Below are 23,707 nucleotides of genomic sequence, written 5' to 3'. Positions count from 1 at the left end.
TTTGTTCTCAATATCTAAAGTTTTGGTCTGTAAAGATTCTTTTTCCGACAAATCTGGTAACGGAATTATAGAGCAGTATATAGACATGGCTAGTTTTTCAAAATTCAAAACTTTCGAACGTGTCCTTCAACCGAATTGATTTGAATCGTTTCAGATGAGATTAACTCTAAGTTGCTCAAGCAAAGAAAACCAACATAGTACTAACAAAAGCACGAAATTTAATGAAATAGTTTACTTAATTGAACACCTTTAATGGTAAAATTAAAACACAATAGAATAGGTCTTTTCAAATTCAAACGTTTTTCTACACACAAACACACACACACTCGAAAAAAGATAAAAAAGCTAGAGAGAGAGAAAAAAAGGGAAAGATAGAAAGAGAGAAAATAGAAAAAAAAGACACACAAACACACACACACACATATGTAGTTGTTTGAAACATCTAAAACATAAAATTATGAAGTGGAAAGACACCGGTTAATTCTATCGCTTCTTCTTCTTATCGCTTTTCAAAACCTGTAACGAAATGTCATTGCAAGATAACATTGTCCTCTGAGGCAAGTGGTCAACAGAAATTGACCTTTAACTTTAACCTTTATTTGTCAATCCGATATAAGCGAATATCATATTAACTATTTCATGTGTATTTTTTTTAGACTTTTTCATTAAAATTTGTCTAAAGTTTCACAATTAATTAATTAATTAAATTTATTTAGATTAACAAATTTATCATTGTTTATGAATATTAAACAACAATAATAATAACCTAATGATTTTCTTCTATTGTTAATTTTAAATATTAGAAAAAAAAATTTACTAAATTAAAAGAAAGTTATTTAACGAATATACTACTAACGCATCTGCCAAAATCCGTATTGCATTTGGCCGTTGGGCAGTAGACTTTAATGTTTTGGCAGACTTCATCAGCTTTACACGAGTCCTTTTGTACCTGTGAGTGTATGTGAGTGTGTGTGTGTGTGCGTGCGTGTGTGTATGTGTGACATATGTGTGGTATATGTGTGTGTTTATATGTGTATGTATGTGATAAATGAATTGAAATTAAAATTAAAGAAAACATACGTCACACGGATCTTTGCATTCGCAAACTTCGCAGTCGTCCTTGTCCCTCTTAAAGCCGCCGGGGCATTGGATCGGGCATTTCACGGTTCTGTTGACGTCACACTCTGAAAATGATGACGACGGCGATGATGACGATGACGTCATCTTATCATGTGAAGAAATTTATTTCTACGATAATATGATAATCAACGTAGAAAATAGTATTATAATGACAACAACGGGACTAAAACAACAAATACGTCTCCAGAACAGTAACACCATTGTCATCATCACATCAACAACAACAACAAATACAACAACAACAACATTGTCATTATCATCATTTGCACAACATCAACGACATCCTCATTTTCATCATCCTCATCAAATTTTCCCCAACTTATTTCAGTGCAAATAGCAACAGGGTAGCAGAGTTTTTCATTATTGCAAGTCGGGTTAACCATGAGTCTACAGCTGGTCCCTTGATCACATATCATTTCCTGTGTGTGTGTTTGTGTCTTTGTGTGTGTCTGTGTGTATGTGTCCGTGTCTTTGTGTGTGTCTGTGTCTTTGTTTGTGTCTTTGTGTGTGTCTGTGTGTGTCTGTGTGTGTTTGATGATGGGTATGTAAATATATATAGTGTTTAATCTCTGTATTTGAGTATGTTAAAAATAATAACAAAGAATTACGATCAGTAACAGAATACGACATAAAAAAAACGACAACAACCACAACAACAACAGTAAAAGTAGCAGTAGCAGTAGCAGCAGCAACAACAACAGCAAACAACAACAGCAACAGCAGCAGCAGCAACAACAACAACAAACAACGACAAGAACGATGAATGAAAACCTCGCAAGCATCAGCGCACGAGCAAATCTTACAGCCATCAGCATCTTTCTTGTAGCCACTGGAGCAAGTGGTCGCGGTACAGTCCAGTTTCGGACAAACTATAATAACAACAATAACAACAACAATAACAACAACAACAATAATAATAACAACAACAACAACAACGTCATGATGATTGCCACAACAGCAACAACATCATGATCGTCAATATCAACAGCATCATCATCAGCAGCAGCAACAACAGCAACAAAAACAACAATAATTATAATAATAATAATAACAACGATAACAATAATAATAATGGGAACTCTTTTATTTTTTCCAAATAAGGGCGAAATAAATATTCAATGAAATAAAGTAAAATAAAATAAAATAAATGAATGAAATATAATAATAATAATAACAATAATAATAAAAACTAACAGCTAAGGCATTGAGCGGAGGTATAGCAGACTTCCCCCTTGCACATGCTCTGGGAAGATTGACACAACTGGCTCTCTTTGCACGGACTGTTCTGTTTATTATTATTATAATTATTTATTATTATTATAAGTATTTATTATGGTTATTACTATCATTATTATTATTATTATCATCATCAATATTATTATTATTATTAATTGTAGCTGTTAGAATTAATGAGAGTCGTGTTTGTGTATTTTGAAACATTTCTCATGACGATAAAAACAACAACAACAACAATAATAATAATAATAATAGCAACAAATAAGGACACACAATAATATAACAAATAATAATAATAATTATTATTATTATTGCAAATAATAATAATAATAATAACCTCGCAGGGGTCCAGACATGTGCAAGTATAACAACCCTTGCTGTCCTTTTTGTAGCCACTGTCACAAGAGCGCGCGCAGTTCTTCTTCGGACAAGCTAGGGAAGATTTTGGTGGGAAAATAATTTTGGCGGGAAAATAATTTTGGCGGGGAAATGATTTGCTATTATTATTATTTTTGTTGTTTTTGTTGTTTTTTTTTATCGTTTATGTTCTAATCAAATGAATGTTTGATCATTTGATCAGTGTTGGGGTAAGATGTTCTTAATGAAAAATATCTGCAGTATAAGCAATAATAAAAATAATTAAAAAAATTATTATTATATAAAACAACAACGGCAATAATGATAATAATAATTATAATAATAATAATAATAACAATAATAATAAAAAACTAACGCGAAACGCATTTCGGTTCGAGATAGCAAGGCGTGGAGATACAGGGGTATTGGACGGCCTTACATGTTTCTCCTCTATCACAGACCACGTTCTGAATTTTTTATACAATAAGTCATTCATTTATTCATTTATTCCTTCCTTTTTTCTTTTCTTTCCTTCCTTCATTTATTCATTCATTTCTTCTTTCATTCATTCATTTATTTGTTCATTCATTCATTCATTCACTCGTTCATTGACTCAAAAATAACAAATTAACGCATACAAAATGAACATTGAGACATACAAACACACACACATACACACACACACACAGACACACACACATACACACACACAAACACATACACACACACACAGAGACACACATACACACACACACACGCACATACACACACAGACCTCACAGGGGTCCACACACAGACAATTCATGCATCCATCTTTATTGAAGCGATATCCAGACGCACATGGCTTGTAGCAGACTCTCAGCGGACAACTTTTTTTGGATTCTGAAAAAGATTTCCATCAAATTTTTAGTTTTTAATTTTCAAATAAATTTTCTCAACTTATTTATCCAAAAAGTTGAATAAAAATTTATCAAATCGCTGCTTCTCTTGCATCTAATGGGATAAACTTGGATCCTTTTGCATTTGAACAAGGTCGGTGAAACTGCAGTATTAAACATATTAAACCATACACCTTAATGTACTGCATTGAAATTCCTAAAGTGTACTTTATGATAATTCAAAACTAATTATTTAGGCTACTGTATTATAGTTACTTCGTAATATTAGTTAAAAACTAAACTTTATACAATTGAAAAATAAGGATTGTACTTTATTTACGATGAAAGTTATAAATTTTGAGAAAGCAGTGAAGTAGCAGAGCAGTACCTACTAACCCGAATAAGTAACGAAGGAATTAAGTAGAAGGAAGAGCACTGTAACATCTATCAGGAAGTTATATACGGACACTGACGGCATTTTGTATCATTCAGATTTTAAACACCTTACAATTTTTCGAGACAAATTTAAATTAAGAATTAAATTTCCTAACTAAAATTTAAATTAATAAATGAATATAATATATTTTCACGTTTTGACGGTATCAGAAGAATTCTTTAAAGATTACAATTGGTCACATCACAAACATTATAAGAAATCCTATTGCAGTATAGATAGAGCTTCTTAAATATAGTACTACCAAATGTATTGAAAAGAAAAATTGAAATAAATTTGGAATCCTAACAATACGTTTGAGTCACATTATTATAGTTATACATAAGCTTTGGATTTATGTCAAGACATTACCCATAGCATAACAATGCTTAGCTGAATACTACTACTACTACTACTACTAATTCTACTACTACTACTACTACTACTACTGCTGCTTCTTTTACTACAATTGCTGCTGCTGTTACTGCTGCTACTACTACTACTATTGCTGCTGCTACTACTACTACTTTTGTCCGATTTGTCGAAAAAAATTGTAATACAAACCATTTTCGTGTCTAATAAAGTGATAAAATACTAAAATGGAGGATAATTTTGATAGATTTTAAAAAGAAAAATATTTAAAAATAAAATTAAAGATAAAATTATTTAAATTGTAACACGATATAGTCCTGGCGCTTGTTCCTCAACAGTCACAGGTACACCTCATCTGAAGGCCGGCTGTTTAGTTTATGACGGAAGGATTTTACTCATCCTAGCTGAATACTTCATAGTATCAAATAGTCATAGTATCAAATAGGTTCTTAGCGAGAGAAGGAAGGTGAGAAAAAGAGTTATAGAGATAAAAAATGTTGTAGGATAACATAGTCACACAGTGCTAGATAGTCAGAGAAAAGAGAAAGAGATATTAAAAATCAGAGAGGGAGAGCAAGAGCAAGAGAGAGAAAATAAGCAAAAGTGAGAGAGAGAAAAAGCCACAGAAGAGTATAATATAATTAAACAATAATGTATCATGTGTCATGTATCAAGTTTAGCGGAGAATAGAATATTTTTGGTGTAAGTTAAAAGTTAAATGGCATGTTGTTGCATTAGGCTAAACAGCTTAATGCGTAAAAATTTTAAAAATTTGATAAAAATAAATGTTTCTTCATCGTCTTCATCATCGTCGTCGTCATAAACATCAGATCATTATTTGACCATCATAGTCTTCATGCATAATACAATGAAACTGTACCACCATAATATCACAAAAACTTTGCTATCATTATACCGTGATAGTATATCATAACTTCACCATGATACCACACAAAGATAGCCACATAATGTTTGTCATTTAAGTTCTAATAAAATGCAATTAAACTTTTTGGTTATTTTGCAGGTGTAAATAAAAGGATAAAAACATATTTCTGAATTTTCTAATCTACCAGCACACCTTGTAATAAATAAAAAAGCGGTGAAGATAAAAATGTCATTTAATTCTTTGTAAGTGAAAAATATTCTTAAAAAATATTCTTTGGCAAATCGTTTATGGCTGTAGGTTTAATAAATCAAAAAACAATCGATTTGAGAGCAAAAATATTGGTTAATATTTTAACTAGTTATAGATTTTCAGCATATTTAGCTTTATATATTAAATATTTCAAATCAATAAAGTCAGAATTATAAATCAGTCGACAGTGTTTAGTGTAAATATAATAAATAAACTTGATTGAATCACTGCTATCTAGTAATGAATGCTTCGCTATCTAAGAGTACATATCATAAGTTCCGTATTATAAAATTTAAAATAATCACCGAAGTTATTTTTTATCGTATATTCTTTGTAGTTTCATTTGTAACAAGGTGTTCTTTATCCACTATATTGATTGTTCTGCGGAGAAAAAAAAGTATTAAAATATTTTAAAAATTTCTATGTAATTGTTAACGTTCTTCTTATTATTTTTTTCACTAAGTTTTACAATTAACAATTTGTTTAAAAGTTTAGAGGATGGACTGAAGATGAGCTTTGATACTACAGCCAACTTTTTGGAAGATTTTGGGGAAATTTTCAGGTTTAATCAGAAGAAAAAATTGTAAAGCAATTGTTTTCTGATGAGTGAGTGAATGAATGAAAAAACATATGAATGAATAAGTAAATGAATGAATAAAGAGATAAATAATTGAACGATCAACTGAATGAATTCATAAAAGTGCAGATCCGTCCAACACAGATAGCAAAGTTCAAACCACGCAGCAATTGATGCCAAAAATTTTCCAATAAAATTTTTGGAACATTATTCTTGAAACATTTCTTTCTTATTTGATATTTTCATTTATAATCTCACAAAATTTTAAGTTATTAATTCATTCCATCATCTAGACTGCCAAACTAACCCAGTAGTAAGTATTTTCCTTTGCGGCCTTAGTCACTAAAGCCGCGCCAGTAGCTGCAAGGGCGACTAGGACGATGATGAGAATGAGGCCGAGGACGAAGCCAATAGTGGACAGAACGTACGAAGCCGTCAGGTAAGATTTTGCTGATGCCTCATCGCCATTCGAAGCTGAAGACTGACCGACCACTGAGATGAATGAATAAATGAATGAATGAATGAATGGATGAATGGATGAATGGATGAATGGATGAATGAATGAATGAATGAATGAATGAATGAATGAATGAATGAATGAATGAATGAATGAATGAATGAATGAATGAATGAATGAATGAATGAATGAATGAATGAATGAATGAATGAATGAATGAATGAATGGATGGATGGATGGATGAATGAATGAATAATTGGATAGATTTGATTGATTGATAGATTAATTGATTGATGGACAAATGGATTAATTTTTTTTCATCAGCGAGAATTTTATAAAACTTTTTGATTTGTTTTTATTTTTGAAAATAATAAAATAAACAAAACCTTACTTGCGAGAATAAAAGCGATCAGCCCAAACAGACAACCACAGCACCAAAATACAATACAGGAAAATACAATGGCCCCAGTGAAATTAAGGTAGGGCCGGTTTGCCATGTAGATCACAGTGCTCGGATGAGGAGGCTGGCCCACGTATACATTGCTAGAGGCACCAGGGTTGTATTGGTTAGGGGGGTAACCTTGGTTAGGAGGGTAACCTTGATTAGGGGGGTAGCCTTGATTAGGGTGGTAGCCCGTTTGTTGTTTACCAGGTTCCATATTAAGGCTGTCGTTGGTTTTTTATCTTTATCTTTTTTTTATCTTTTTTTTTCTCTGCAGTGGGTAAGTTTTTATTGTAACTTTTGAATTAAGTTCGAATTGAATTAATGTCAATTTGTTAAATTTTTTTTATATCAGATTGAAATTAATGAAATAAATTGAAGGTCGTGTCCGCAGAATTTTTCGTAACAACACTTCTAGGCTCTAACACCACTAATCTATGCCTTTTTTTAATTAAAATATATCTTTCTAACAGAAAAATAAAAAAATTTCAACAATTTTTTTAATGATCACCCAAAAAAACACCGGCAATTATTTAATTTAATAAAAAAAATAAATTAACAAATAGAAAATATACATTAGAAAACCAAAAAAAGTTACACACACAGCGCTTATTTACAGCGTAAATATCCAATAGACACAAAAACCTATTATAGTCAGTATATATCTAACGATGATGATGTGACGACGACGATGATGATGATGATAAAGATGATGAGCATGAAGATGGTGTTGTATTTGTTGTTGCCATAGTTGTTTTGTTTGATGATTCATTTACACGCACAAACATCAGAAAAACCGCTAAGTAGAGAAATGTAACAGAAGTTATGTATAATCCAGCCATTGCGCTTGAATGCGGGGTTTTTTCTTTTTTCTACACATCGACAATGTGTAATTTATTTTGTTCGTGTGTGTGTGTATGTGTATATGTATATGTGTGTATATATGCGTGTGTGTATGTGGTATGTGTATATGTTTATGTCTGTGTATGCGTATGCGTATATGTGTGGGTGCGTGTGTGTGTATCATTTTAAAATATCGACATTTTTGCTCTCTGCATGCAATTTGCGCGCATACATCTCGTGTGTGTATATAGGCATACATACTTGCATACACACATCTATACACAAACATACACACACACACTCATTAACATATATATATATTTATATATATATATATTCACTTTTGCATACATATGAGTTTTTAATATACATAGAATTACCGGTAAGATTAGATGATAACAACAACTACTACTGACGTATTGAAAGATAACTCAAACAACAACGTTTCGAGATACACACACGCAAGTACACAAACACACACACATACAAACACAGACACATACAAACATACAAACAAACGTGTAAGATACAAAGTAACAAAATAAAATTATATATTTATATTTACAGAGATCAAACGTTACGTTGAATAATTAAAGTTTCGAATTAAAGCAAATAATAACCAAAGGTTACTCTTAAATATATGTAAATACACACACGCACATAAACACCCATACACACACACAAACACACACTCACACACTCACACTCACACACACACACGTCAAAGTATTAAAATGCTTAGTGGGATGGAGCAGTTATTGAACATTTATCTCAAGCTTATAACATTAAGATAAATTTGTGTATGTGTGCGTGTGTGCCTGTATGTGTGTGAGTGTGTGTCAAGATTTAACGCTCGTTCTGTATTGAGCTAGTCCTTCTTTGAAGTCTGTTTTCCTTGGAGTCAGGTTACACGCTTCTCGAAGTTAGCTCAACATTTTTGAGAAACTCCTTCATTGGGAGATCCCTTCATACGCTATAGATAGATAGATAGATAGATAGATAGATAGATAGATAGATAGATAGATAGATAGATAGATAGATAGATAGATAGATAGATAGATAGATAGATAGATAGATAGATAGATAGATAGATAGATAGATAGATAGATAGTTAGATAGATAGATAGATAGATAGATAGATAGATAGATAGATAGATAGATAGATAGATAGATAGATAGATAGATAGATAGATAGATAGATAGATAGATAGATAGATAGATAGATAGATAGATAGATAGATAGATAGATAGATAGATAGATAGATAGATAGATAGATAGATAGATAGATAGATAGATAGATAGATAGATAGATAGATAGATAGATAGATAGATAGATAGATAGATAGATAGATAGATAGATAGATAGATAGATAGATAGATAGATAGATAGATAGATAGATAGATAGATAGATAGATAGATAGATAGATAGATAGATAGATAGATAGATAGGTAGATAGATAGATAGATTGTTGTTTTCTTGTTTGTTTGTTGTTGTTTTATGAGTGTTTTTTTAATTATCATTCCTAAAAAGGAGTTTTTTAATAAAAAATATTATGCGAAAACTTGAGTTGAAGTAAAACATTTTGTAAACCAAATTTAATCCAATTAAAAAATCTAAATAGACAAATGTGAGTCTGTTAAAAAAATCCATCAAATAACCCAACAACAAGTGGAAAGGTGACCAGCCTGGTCGTCATCAAAAGAAGAGGGTGATGGTCAGTGGTGGAACATTCACTTCCAGGCGTATCAACATTTTGTGTTTCATCATCTATTATAAGCTTTACTGGAAACCAGAGCAACATGCAGCATGAACAGTTACAAATTTGAAATCTTCTCCTTCTACTGTAATCAATTGTCACAAATTGCATAAAATTACGTTAAAATGACTGCAGTGTAATTATATACAATGAATATTATTTAACATCCCATTGAAAGTTCAACATCGACTGCGTTAAACATCCCACATCGCAAATTATCTTACTGGTTAGCGAATATTTTTCGCCAATTTACTGGCATACATACAACATGTAACTATTAAATTATAGCAGTTTAATGTTTAACTATAACGAACTTAAAATTTGTTAAAAATAATTCGCTAATAATACAACACATACACAACACACACGTACACACCAGACACATATGTGTGTATATGTATGTCTTAACAGTATATGTATGTGTGTATGTTATGTATGTATGTATGTATGTATGTGTGTATATGCGTGTATGTATGTGTATGTATGTATGTATGTGTGTGTGTACATTAACATCTATGAATTCATTGTATGAAATTATTTATCAATCATATTCAACCTGTTTTCATTTTACTTTTACTACTTCGTCAAGTCAATTATGTCAGTCTATTACGAGAGAGAAAGAGAGAGAAAAGAAGAGAGAGAGAGAGAGAGAGAGAGAGAGAGAGAGAGAGAAAGGGTAAGAGAAAACGAAAGAACGTAAAATTTCAGCAGCTAAAATAAAATAAAACCACTACTACTCTATTTAAATCGAAACGAAAAATTGATCTGACAAACAGGAATGAAATTTTATTTTTGATAAGCAATCAAAAGATTTTAAAAATTAATGATTAATGTACTATTTAGGTAAAAAAAATGTTGAAGTTCTCTTTCCAAAATGAATCAAATCAAACATAAGATGACGAAAGTTAGCAGCGTAAAAGAAATATCGTTAAATCACTCAAAGGTTTGTAAAGATAGCATGCGAAAATTAACAAAAAAAAAAAAACAATAAAAAACTTTTAGATCTTAGCAAATAACTCATTGTTTAACTAATTAAAATTAAACGTTTATACATTTTTATCACCAAAAACCTAAAACTCCAAAAATTAATCTTACTACTACATTTTGAATATTTTGAAAAAAATAGACGTTTGACTTAAATTCAAGCGCGGTCATACCAATTAAATCAATACATTTCCTACTTTATGGAGATGACCTCCCAAACAAAAATTGATTGTAGTAGTCTCATAAACATCTTAAACAACATCATTAAGTATTACTATACCCATAGTAACATACCATCATAAGTAAAATTATGTCATACTTTATATCTTTACCTTTATTAACATGAACACATCTGTATCGTCCAACAAGTACATAGTATCGCGATAACGAAATATCATCACTAACAATAAAAATTTTTGTGCCATTAATAACATTTATAAGGCTTATAGCTACAATAACAAAAAAATCATTAAAAATACATTTAAAAGTACTGAACTGTATTCCCAATACATTCATAAGTACTTGGAATAAAATCATATGATACTACTAAAAACTTCATCAATAGCATATATAGGAAGAACCATAGTAGTAGCATGATGTTGATTTGTAGTAAGGGTTCTTGGTCAATACAACGACGATGACGATGAAGGCAATGATACCAAGTATCATTCCAACTGTGGAAAGCACATATGAAGCTATCAACAGACCTCTGGCCGATCTTACTTCACCGTTCGTTGACTGCGACTGACCAACCACTGTTTAGTTTTTTGGTGAAGAATTTGTAATTAAGTGGGTTTTTTTTTGTTTGTTTGTAGAACTTTTATCGATGAGTGACTGAGTTAGATTAAAATATTGATTGAAATGTGATTTGTTCTCTACGTAATTATCTGCCTGGAAATATGTGTGCGTGTGCGTGCGTGCGTGTGTACCTGTGTATGTACGTATTTTGGTGTGTTATAAATTGACTGTTATAAATTAATATATTATTGGTTGAATGTTTTAGTTGCAGTTCCATGGGAAAATAATGGTTTTTCTTAACAATGTAATGTATTTAGCGAACTTGAGACATCAAATTGATCGTTTAAGCCTTAAGTAATTATATTATCAAACGAATCGAACATGACTAACTTGCAAGAATGAAGGCAACCATACCAAACAGACACCCAAACAGCCAGTACACAATACACGAGAAGACGATGGCTCCGGTGAAGTTGATGTACGGTCGGTTGGCGAAGTATACAGCTGGAGGAGGTGCATGACCAACTTGAACTATATTTGTGGTGTGCTGATTCTGCCCGTAAGCATATTGTGGAGAATATGCGGGCTGGCCATACGGGGGCAGGCCATTTGGAGGTTGGCCATACGCGGGCTGGCCATAGAGAGGGTGCTGTGCAGGGTACTGAGTGGGAGGGTATTGTTCTGTAAAGTTGGGTTGCTGATGCAAACGTTGGTACGTTGGATCGGTCGGGTTCGGAGCAGTTGGTTCCGCAGAATAGTTTGGCGGTGGTTGGAACTTTTCAAAACCAGCCTGATTCATTATTGTTATACGAGGGATTTGATAATTTACCTGCTTTCTAACTCTTCTTTGGTTTTTTGTAGAAATATCGATTCTGTTGAAAGTAAGACACTCGAAACTAATTTTAAGATTATAAATATTTTTTATTTTGTGGCAAATATTTTTTCAAAAAGTCTCTGAAAACAATATTTCTTTTGAATATCAACAAATTTATTATTTCTGCTATCCAACTTTCTTAAAACGCAGTTAACTCTCGCACAATGAAGTACTATTATATTGTGCGATTTTACAATCAAGTTGGATTTTACCTTATTTGAATGCTACAAATTTTATCGATACACCTAATATCATATATATAAGCTAGAATTTATATATATATATAAGAAAGAAAGAAAAAGAGGGAGAGAAGAGAAAGAAGAAACTGAGAGAGAGAAAGCAAAAGAAAACAAGAGAGAAAGAGATTGATATATAGGCCTATACATACGTATGTATTATATAGGGAAAGAAAGTGACAAAAAAGTGAGAGATTGGAAAAAAAGAAAAAAGAGAGAGAAAGAGTAAGAGGGTCGGGCAGGAGAAAGAGTGAAGCAAGAGAAAGGATCGCACACAGGTATTGTAGTTACCTGTATTAATCAGTGAATGCTTCAAACACAGCTGCATGTAAACGTGCAAGCGTAACTCAAGCGATCATTCTGAGTAATTCATTTTTTAATTTATTATTATTATTGTTATTATTAGCTGTAGTAATAGTAGTAGTAGTAGTTACAGCAGCAGTAGTAGTAATAGTGACAGTAGTAGTTGTAGAAGCAGCAGAAGCAGTAGGAATAGTAATAGTACTAGTAGAAGAAGTAGCTGTAGTAGCAATAGCAGTAGTTTTAGTAGTAGTAGTAGTAGCAGCAGTAGTAGCAGCGGAATGTTTAAATATATACGTTTGTGTGTTTGTGTGTGTGATGACTGAGGGCCCTACATTTTCAAAACCCCAAAGATTATAACAATCTACAATTACTATATAATCCATTTATACTATCCTCCATAAAATATAAGGTTGTCATCAGCAGAGCACAGTTGTCCACTCGTAAACACACACACATACACCACACACACACACACACACACACACACACACACACCGACCCGCTCAAATTATTAATTTATCGTGATGTTTACCCATCTTATAAGTTTGCATTACATATTTAAATCATTGTGAAGTTTAATACTCATTGGCAGATATTTACATAGATCTAGACATTTATATTAATATAATAATCATAAAATGTATTAACTACAACAAATAATTTAAAAAAAAATATTTTTGAAAATTCCATGTAAAAATTAAGACTATCAACTTTGCATTTTGAAAGGAATCCCCGCCAAACGGGAATTAGTCAAAAAAGGGTCATTCTTTAAGGATTTTGGGAATTATCCTACCCAAACTTCTGGATCCATTGATTGATTGTTTGATTGATTGTAATTTGCTTATAATAGATTAACTAATTAGTTAATTAAAATTGTAACATACACGTATGCACGATAATTACTATCTTTCTTTAGGAACTCTTCATGATTAAATGTTTAAATTAAACTGTCTAATTGATGTAAGATTTAAGTTTGATTACATTACGCCATTATTAAAATCTACATTTTTTTGATTTCAAGTTAAAATCATGCTATATTCTTATTCATCATCGTAATATTTTTGAAAACCATTTCTAATGATTAACATTAAATAGAGTTTAAGAATTAAGTTGAAGTTTTTAAATTTGTAAAAAGTTAGAAAAGGTTTTTAAATGAAACATAATAGCCATCGCCGTCTGATCATAACGTAATATACATAAAGGAGCAATAATATCGAATTCAACGAGTTTGTAGATTTCATAATAAGCAAAATATAAAACTAATCTAATAATCCAGTGTATATTTTTCACCTTTCCTGATTTAAAAATATACACTGTCTACCTAATTTGGCTAATCTCATCTATATAATGAATTTGGCTGGTAATCTAGACCTAGACCTAAATTAGACCTATGTGTCTAGACACAAATTAAACCTATACGTCTAATCTAGACATAAATTTGACTTATATGTCTAATTTAGTCTGTAGACTAGACATTCAAGTAGAACATCTGTAGTTGCCGTGGCTGTCGTAGTAGCAACTCTTGCTGACTCTAACGGACAGGACGATGATGACGATGAAGAGGATGATGCCGATCACCAATCCGATGGTGGAGAGGGCGTAGGAGGCTGTCAGGAGGGATTTTGCCGAGCTCTCATTGCCGTCTGAGGCTGTCGATTGGCCGATCACTGCGTAATAATTGTTGGATGTGTTGGATTGATTGGTTGTTGGATGGTTGCTGGATTGAATGATAGATTGCTGGGCATATTGATTGGTTGTTGAGTTGATTGATTGATTAATTGATTGCTGGATTGATTGATTGATTGCTGGATTGACTGATTGTTGGATTGATTGTTGGATTTATTGATAGATAGATGATTTATTTATTGATTATTCAATTATCAAATGATAGTATAATTAATTAATTAAATATTTGATTAATGAAAAACTAAAAAGTTAATTAATATAATTGATAAAGTGGTTGAACAAAAGCTGCAACACACAACAACTAAACAACCAACCAACCAAACAACCAATCAACCAGCCAACCAAACAACCAACCAATTAATCAGCCAATCAACCAACCAATCAACCAACCAACCAATCAACCAAACAAACAAACAAAAACCAAACAACCAACCAACCAAACAAACAGACAGACAAACAAGCAGACTCACTTGCGAGTACAAAAGCAATCAGCCCAAAAATCCAACCGCAGCACCAAAAGACAATGCACGAGAAAATAATGGCCCCCGTGAAATTAAGGGTGGGCCTATTGTAGAGGACTGTCACAGGCTGGCCTATTTGGACAACATTTCCAGGGTTCATTTGCTGTGGTTGTCCAGTTGTGTAGACGTATGGCTGCTGTGGGTAAGGTGGCTGCTGGGGGTACGGTTGTTGGGGTGGATTGGTCTGTTGTTGAGGTGGGTACGGTTGATTTGGATAAGGTTGTTGGGGCGGTTGATTTGGAGGATGGATGGCGTATGCCGGAGGGTCACTTTTCTCCGCATGTTCCAGAGTTGTCTCCATTGTCTTCTTGCTTCTACTGACTTAGACCGCTACTGATTTTGCTACAAAAGGAGTGGTTGCTGTTGTTATTGCTAGCCTCAGTAGAGCTACTTGCGTATTTGAAATCCTGTTTTAGACAACAAACGTAATTAACGAAGATTAACTATATGCCATTGATGAGGTGTTTGTAGATGCTTATATATCCATATATTACCAGCCATGTATTTGTATATATATATATATATATATATATACACATACACACACATATATATAAATTTTTCTATCTCTTTTACACGTACACACACTTGTACACAAACGTGTTTTCCCCGAACAGCTGTGTTCATTCATAATTGGCAAACAAGATCTTATAACGTTAAATACAGCCGACTGATGAACAATTGTTATTATTATCACACCATCAAACGATTTACTTTCTCAAAACAATTATCATCAATTTGTGGTTTGGGTATTTTCTATTTCGTTTTCGTTACGTATTTTTTGTTTTTCAATGCATTTATTTTATTTTTTGCGGTTGTTATTATTTGCATTAGTTTGTTATAGTTGTTGATCTGTGGTGACTGTTGTTATGTTGTTAATAAGTTTATGGTTAATTCGCTCTTTCGTTCATATTTCTATTCTAGTTTCTTGCCCACTCATTCATTTACTGATTCATTCATTCACTTACTCATTCGATTATTTATTAATTTGTTCATTCATTCATTCATTCGTTCATTTAATGATTCATTTGTTCATTGGTTCGTTCGTTCATCTTCTCAATCATCCAATCACTAACCCATCTATTCATTCGGGCCTTACAGAAAAAGCTTTTAGAATCCGAATCAGAACATAGTGCGACTAACTATTCTGGTATTTACCGTTCATTGTAATTAAAATAAATAAATTACTTCAAACAACAGCAACAATAATAATTAATAATAAAAATATTATTGTCCATATTATTAAATAAAATATAGCAAATAATAATAACACTTTTCATTATTTCCATTTATATTACTGCCATCTTTTTATTATTTTAATATGTTATTCATCATATTTCTGTCGCATGGATGAATTATGAAACTTTCTCAACCAACTGAAGTGAGATAAAACCATTTTAAATAAAATAACGTAAACTAATTTATGAAATCTACCGAATCACTAGCGTTGGATAATTTTTTGATTACGTTTCTCAATATTTCGAAAGAAATTCTCGTCGTCATTGTTTATTTTATTAACGTAAGAATAATAATTTTTATTTTTTATGTTTTATCATTTCTCTTCCTCACTTTTTGTATTTATTTTCTCACTTATTTGTTTAATTTTGTTTCACTGCCTTGCATGTTGTTACAGTTTCTGCGTCTGTCAGATTCTGATTTTTAAAGAATAAAAAAAAAAAAATAATGTTATAGAGCGAGATTGCGGTCATAGAAAAGAATGACACCCAAAAGGGTTTTCGTCTGTTTTTAGTTCAAAACTTTTATTTAAAAATCCATCAATAAAAAGACAGTAATAGCAGCTTTTGGAAAAATAATTTATTTTCATTTTTCCAATATTAAATCATTCGTACTTCAATTCATGAAAAACACTCGTCGACAATATTTTTTTAATTTTGAAAAAAATATCATCACCCATAATAAATAAGCCCAAAGTATTGGTAACTGAAGATTATGAAAAATATAGAAATCCAATGAAATATTGTATAAAAAAAGTTAGTGACATCTGTAAAAGTCATCCAAATCATGTTGGGGGGTGCTCATTTTTTCTTAGTGGCTAGGATGACGCTGAAAAGTATGATGCCAAACACCACACCAATGGTTGAGAGAATGTAGGAAGCAAGAAGCAGCGACCTAGCTGTTCTTTCGTTACCCTCCTTCGCTTTCGATTGGCCGATGACTGTTTGGTTGGTTGGTTCATTTATTTGGTTGGTTGATTGATTGATTGATTGGTTGGTTGGTTGGTTGGTTGGTTAGTTGGTTAATTGGTTGATGGTTGGTTTGGTTGGTTGGTTGATTGATTGGTGGTTTATTGGTTGGTTGATTGATTGGTGGTTTATTGGTTGGTTGATTGGTTGGTTGATTAATTGATTGATGGTTGATTGGTTGGTTGATTGGTTGAATAAATGAGTGATTGATTGATTGATTCGAGGGTTGAGTGAAAAAATAATTATTTAAATGAATTGATGCTTTATAGAGCTAATGATTGATAAGTTAACTGATTAACTGATTGATCGATTGATTAAGAAGTAGTCGCTTAGATTTTTGCTTTGCTAGTGTAGTCATTGAAATAGTGATTTGTTTTTTAAAAGTGATTGGTTCTAATTTTATTTAGTCAGTTAATTTATCGATTCAACAACTAATTCAATTAAAAATTGAACCTTACAATTTAAAACGTTAGCCGATGCTGAATTTTAAATACAAAATATCACTTATTAAACGCATCTACGTTGATATAATACCATCACAAGATTAAATTTTTGAAAAAAAAAACTCAAGAGATTTTTTTTTTCTCAAAACATAAAAAAACCAAATTATTTAGCCAAAAAAGTTATAACAGCCATTCCATTCTTTTCGAGAACTCACTTGCACACACGAATGCAACGATCCCGAAGATCCAGCCACAGCACCAGAAGACAACACAGGAGTAAATAAAGGCTCCTGTCAGGTTGAGGTACGGTCGGTTGTTGAGATGTAGTTGACCGGAAGACTGCTGGCCGGATGCTGGCGGGCCGGCTGTGACGAAAGTTGTCTGTGGTTGTTGCTGCTCCATTTTATTCAATTTGCCACTTTACAGAAGTTTGATGTTGCTGGTGTTGTTGTTGTTGTTACTATGGCTATATATATATATATCTATTCTATTTTTCTCTCTTTTTCTCTACCTCTCTTCACACATGCACATGTGAAACTCTCTTTCGTAATCACACGTGTTAATCATTTAGTTGTCTAGCGCCTAATGTAATGTAATTATTTCTTTGAGGTTTGCACAGTTGCCAGATGGCAGTCACGTACATAATTGTTGTCAGAGTAAGGCGAAACCGGATGCAGTAATTAGGCGAGTGTGCTCGGAGCGATAAAATTAAAGGTGAAAATAAAATTCTTACGTTGAGCTTGTATTTTTCATATATAAATCGTTGAACTGTGAATCAAAAGTGTGGTTTTGTGTGGTATTATTGGTCAATTTGTGGTACTTTTGGCCATTTTGTTGTATTTTTGGTCATTCAATCGATATTTGATGTAGTGAAATTGTCTTTATTGGCAGGCGCTAGTTTTTTTTTAATAATTAACTTAATGGTGAATATTATTGAAGATAGTAATTGCTTGCCAGCTTTTTTCAAACTACCACGTGTATGTGTGTGTTTGTGTACGTGTGCAAATGTGTGTACGTGTGTAAATGTGTGTATGTGCGTGTGCAAATGTGTGTATACTTGTTTGTGTTTGACTGTGTTGTGTATGTGAATTTGACTAAGATAGAGTTACGAATGTAGCTGTGCAGATAAAATATTTGAAATATGAATCAGTTAAGACAAATTTGGCTTTTATTAAAAACAGTATCATACAATAAACCACAATTATTCAACGTAACATTATTAGCATTTGACAAAAAAATCAAAACGGCCAGATACGTTAAAGTTGACGTAGTATCTTACCATAAAATTAGCATAAAAATGGATTGCTGCTGCATTTGAACCAGCTAACAACTAAACAATGAAACAAAAACCCCGGCATATTCAGCATTAAAATCAATCAGCCAACGTAAATTCAAACACTCAGCATAAAGTCTATACACCGAGAAGAAATGTACCACCTCTATCGCAAATGTAAAGTAATTAGCGGCTCATGCGTCTTTTAGGACAAAAGTGTAATTGTAATTTCTGTAATTACACACACGCAAACACACACACACAGAAACACGCAGACACACACACACACTCACTCACATCATTGTGTAATAGTGAATGTTACAATTCTCGTCTATTAGAGTTTTGCAAGCAAACAGGATCAAACAATTTGCCAGCGATAACAATAACGTCTCATATAATAATTACCCAATGTCAAAAATTTTTTTTATGTCGTTATTTAGAGAAATTATCCTCTCAATAAACTCAATCAAACATGTCTGTTAAGTTATTAATTAATAAAGTTATCAAGGTAAAAGCTGAAGCCGGTCGGTGTGCAATGCATACGTTCAGCGTTGAAAATATAGCTTGAATGAATAACTAGAAAAGATTTACCATACGGTAGATTTCAGTTGACAGGTTAAACTTGATTTTTCAAACTAAATTTATGTCGGGATTTCCATTATCAAATTACACATTCTTATGCTTAGGAGATTAAAAGAATCGAACTAGTCTGTAGTGAGTACTCTGTATTACATAATGATAATATTCGGCCGATTCAAGTTGCTATATATGAAAAAAGTTGGGCTTCCATTAATAATTTATACACACACACACATAAATACGCGTACACACAGATATACAAACACATACACACACACATTCATTATAAAAACAACAAAAACATCGTCCTCATCATCATCATCATCTTTCTCATCATCGTCATCATCATCTTCAACAACAACATCAACAACATCGTCGTCATCATCATCTTCAACAACAACAACATCGTCTTCATCATCTTCTTCATCATCCTAATCACTTTTCTTCTGAAGATAAATGAAAAGAACGATGGTGACGATGATGGCGGTGATGATGAAGCCAACTACTGAGTGAATGTATGATAGAGTTATCATCATCTTCGCCGAGTTGTACTCACCTTTCCCAGACGACCACTGGGCTATCACTGCAAAATTATTATTATTCTACTTTTTATTATTATTATTATTATTATTGTTATTATTATTATTATTATTATTATTATTATTGTTATTATTATTATTATTATCATTCAAATTTGGAAAAAAAACAATCGAGATATTGCTAAAAACGCCCTGGTTACATTTTGACGTATAATTTCAATATAAAGAAAACCACATCCAAGCACTTTACAAATACAAAATGAGTAGCACGTTTCTACAATGGAGATCTCTTGTTACTTTTGTATCAAAATTGTTTTTTATAGTGAGAATATCAATCAGGTAAATCGGTAATGAGCGTTTGGTTATCTCATGTCCGTCTTTGCTTAACTTGTTAGCTGGTCGCACCAGAAATTTGGACGGGTGACCGAAAAACTTTAAAATAATCTTTCTATAGAGTGTGGCTGTGGAAATATAAATAATTGTCGCGATATTAAAAAATTCGCACATTGACTTTTTGTTGGCCTTGAATTTTCGGCCATGGTGAACCTTCCCGATTTGGATGTTGGCCCCCTTAAAAAGTTCATCTCGTCATTTCAAGCTTTCTTTTTGCGAACGGGCAGCAGTTTCGGATTTGAAGAGAAGTAAGATTCACAAAGTCGAAGAGGTAGCCAACGTGAGCATACTCATACAGGAACCGCGGTTGTGAGCAAAGAAAATGTGTGAATAGTTGTGTCGGTAGGTAGCGATAGAGTTTCATACATAAACATAGTGCCAGGCTGGAAAACGAGTTAAGCAAGAATGAAAATTAGGAAATTTTTAATTAAGGAAAAAGTTTTAAAACCTAGTTGAGTGTTTCTTAAATAAGATAACAAGATAAATGTACGTAGCTTACTAGCAAACATGAAGCCCAATAACGCAAATATACCCCCGCCAAGGAAAAATATAACACAAGCAAACAGTGCGGCCCATTTGAAGCCAGTGTACGAGGTTTTGATCTGTGTGGTTGCGATTACTTGTGGACGTAGCGTGCTTGTGGCTGAAGCAGGGATTGCGGTGGAGGTGTAGCTGTAGTCGTACGATGAGTTGTACGTTGTGTAGACCATTGTTTGGCTGGTTGGTTTTTTGTTTGTTGTTTATTTGCTGGCTGGTTTATTTATTGATTGGTTTTATAGGACTAGTTTGCTGGCTGATTGACTGGTTGTCTGGTTGGTCGATTGGTTGATTGGCTTGTTGGAGTTCCTGTCTTGAAAAAAGTATTGTAAGCTAACTTTACAATTATTAATTCTATTGTACATTCACTGATTCACTAAACCACCAAACAAGATGGCAAAAAATTATGCACAACTTGACACGAGATTTCAATTTCAATTAATTTCTATTCAATATTAAACTTAACAAACTTAACAAATCGCCGCTATTAAACAACATTATAGATGTACCAGTGTAATAAATAACCTCTTGGCTCTCCAAACTATATTTTAAGATTAAATTTAAAAATTTTTTAAAATTAAATTGAAAATTTTTAAATCGATTTTCGAACGACTTTAACTGGAGTTATGTTCTTAAGTTCAATTCTCATGTTAATATACGTGCCTGTTGTATATTTTGGTTGTATCAATAAATACGTTTTCGTTTGTTGTGCGTGTATGTGTGTGTATGTGTGTATGTATGTGTAGATGTATATGTGTATGTGTGTGTGTGTTAGTGTGTGTTAATAATTTCATAAGTGTGTTTATGTCCAACATGATAAATAATTTAAACTGATATCGTGAATGAGGAATTAAATTAAATTAAATTCAAATAACGAATGCTAAGTGCAATTTTATTATTATTATAATATTATGAATATTATTATGATTATTATTATTATTATTAGTAGTAGTAGTAGTAGTGGTAGTAGCAGCAGCAGCGGTAGTAGTAGTAGTAGTATTAGTAGTAGTAGCAGCAGCAGCACTAGTAGTTGTAGTAGTAGTAGTAGTAGTAGCAGCAGCACTAGTAGTTGTAGTAGTAGTAGTAGTAGTAGTAGTAGTAGTAGTAGTAGTAGTAGTAGTAGCACTAGTAGTAGTAGTAGTAGTAGTAGTAGTAGTAGTAGTAGTAGTAGTAGTAGTAGTAGTAGTAATAGTAGTAGTAGTAGTAGTAGTAGTAGTAGTAGTAGTAGTAATAGTAGTAGTAGTAGAAGTGCATATGAAAAGGCTCTAACACACACACACACGCACGCACACACGCACACACGCACACACATAACCATTACACAATCTCATCATCTAAAGTGAGTAAATCATCTTCGTTCTCATTTTTCCTCATATTTCATTTTTCCAGAATTCGCTGTATTTAGTTATCTAGAATTGATATAACTGCACCTAAAAGGAGACTGTTTGTATACAATTTTTATGATATATATCACATAGCATCATGAAGGGCTGTATTATATGATATGGTATCATACAGTATCTCATCGTTTTGTATCACATCATTTTGTATCACTTATCTTTTTAATTATAACTCATCTTTCAATTCATTCATTTATTTAAATTCTACCCATCTATTCAATAAATCGTTCATTTACTTATTCATTCACTCCTTTATTAATATATTTATCCACTGTACATGTATTGTATACGTGTATGTGTGAATGTCTGTGTGTTTGTTGGTTTGGTTTAGTTATTATGTTGTACGTTGATGTTGTTGTAATTGAACTAAACACCCCATATTGCTTCGTGGTTTCTTACTTGAAGATGCTAGTTTTGCAGTTGATGTGATGGTGATGATAATAACAAAAATAATGGCGCGATGAAGATGATATGATGATGCTGAGGGAAGAGGGGTGATAACAACGGTGCAGTTGTGATGAAAGAAATATGATGATAAAACCGTGAAACGCGATTAGGATAGTATGATATGATACTGTGCAATGATACTGTGTCAGGGCAACCATTTTGATATGATACTGTGCAATGATATTGTATCATGACCACCATTATGATATGATACTGTGCAATGATACTGTATCATGGCCACCATTATGATGTGATACTCTAGATAATATGTGGTAAAATAAAGAAATAATTAAAATGAGGATGGTGATGTTGTGTTTATAAAGGAAGCAAAATTGTAACAGCAGTCTAGAGAGAGAGAGAGAGGAGAGAGAGAGAGAGATAGAGATAGAGAAAGAGAGACAGAGAGAGAGAGAGAGAGAGAGAGAAAGAGAGCGAGATAAACATTTGCATAGGATGAAAAACTTTTTGCTGCAACGCTGAGCATCTAATCTACGTACGTTTCTACTCATGAGTTATGTATGTATGTATGTATGTATGTATGTATGTATGTATGTATGTATGTATGTATGTATGTATGTATGTATGTATGTATGTATGTATGTATGTATGTATGTATGTATGTATGTATGTATGTATGTATGTATGTATGTATGTATGTATGTATGTATGTATGTATGTATGTATGTATGTATGTATGTATGTATGTATGTATGTATGTATGTATGTATGTATGTATGTATGTATGTATGTATGTATGTATGTATGTATGTATGTATGTATGTATGTATGTATGTATGTATGTATGTATGTATGTATGTATGTATGTATGTATGTATGTATGTATGTATGTATGTATGTATGTATGTATGTATGTATGTATGTATGTATGTATGTATGTATGTATGTATGTATGTATGTATG

At 32.3% G+C, this 23,707-nt stretch overlaps 3 protein-coding genes across 3 annotated transcripts; all 3 read right to left on the bottom strand.

Moving 5' to 3' along the window:
• Positions 1 to 832: 832 nt before the first annotated feature.
• Positions 833 to 4,089, bottom strand: HELRODRAFT_170607 (hypothetical protein; the record flags this gene model as incomplete). The annotated part of the gene is made up of 9 exons (XM_009016408.1): positions 833 to 949; positions 1,081 to 1,184; positions 1,460 to 1,559; positions 1,912 to 2,009; positions 2,335 to 2,425; positions 2,714 to 2,808; positions 3,110 to 3,200; positions 3,509 to 3,615; positions 4,008 to 4,089. 9 exons carry the CDS (start codon positions 4,087 to 4,089, stop codon positions 833 to 835), a joined length of 885 nt encoding a protein of 294 aa, XP_009014656.1.
• A 1,953-nt stretch (positions 4,090 to 6,042) lies between these two features.
• HELRODRAFT_191119 (hypothetical protein) lies at positions 6,043 to 7,653 on the bottom strand (the record flags this gene model as incomplete). The annotated part of the gene is made up of 4 exons (XM_009016407.1): positions 7,630 to 7,653; positions 6,977 to 7,298; positions 6,436 to 6,620; positions 6,043 to 6,150 (listed from the first exon to the last, which is right to left on the bottom strand). Exons 2-4 carry the CDS (start codon positions 7,242 to 7,244, stop codon positions 6,043 to 6,045), a joined length of 561 nt encoding a protein of 186 aa, XP_009014655.1. The 5' UTR covers positions 7,245 to 7,298; positions 7,630 to 7,653.
• A 2,743-nt stretch (positions 7,654 to 10,396) lies between these two features.
• HELRODRAFT_191118 (hypothetical protein) lies at positions 10,397 to 15,272 on the bottom strand (the record flags this gene model as incomplete). The annotated part of the gene is made up of 3 exons (XM_009016406.1): positions 10,397 to 11,368; positions 11,742 to 12,141; positions 14,973 to 15,272. 3 exons carry the CDS (start codon positions 15,270 to 15,272, stop codon positions 11,172 to 11,174), a joined length of 897 nt encoding a protein of 298 aa, XP_009014654.1. The 3' UTR covers positions 10,397 to 11,171.
• Positions 15,273 to 23,707: the final 8,435 nt, after the last annotated feature.

This window comes from Helobdella robusta, assembly GCF_000326865.2.
Source record: "Helobdella robusta unplaced genomic scaffold HELROscaffold_18, whole genome shotgun sequence".
Classification (NCBI taxonomy): Eukaryota; Metazoa; Annelida; class Clitellata; order Rhynchobdellida; family Glossiphoniidae; genus Helobdella; species Helobdella robusta.
The sequence above is the reverse complement of the archived record's forward strand: the minus strand, read 5'-3'. Positions and strand labels throughout refer to the sequence as shown.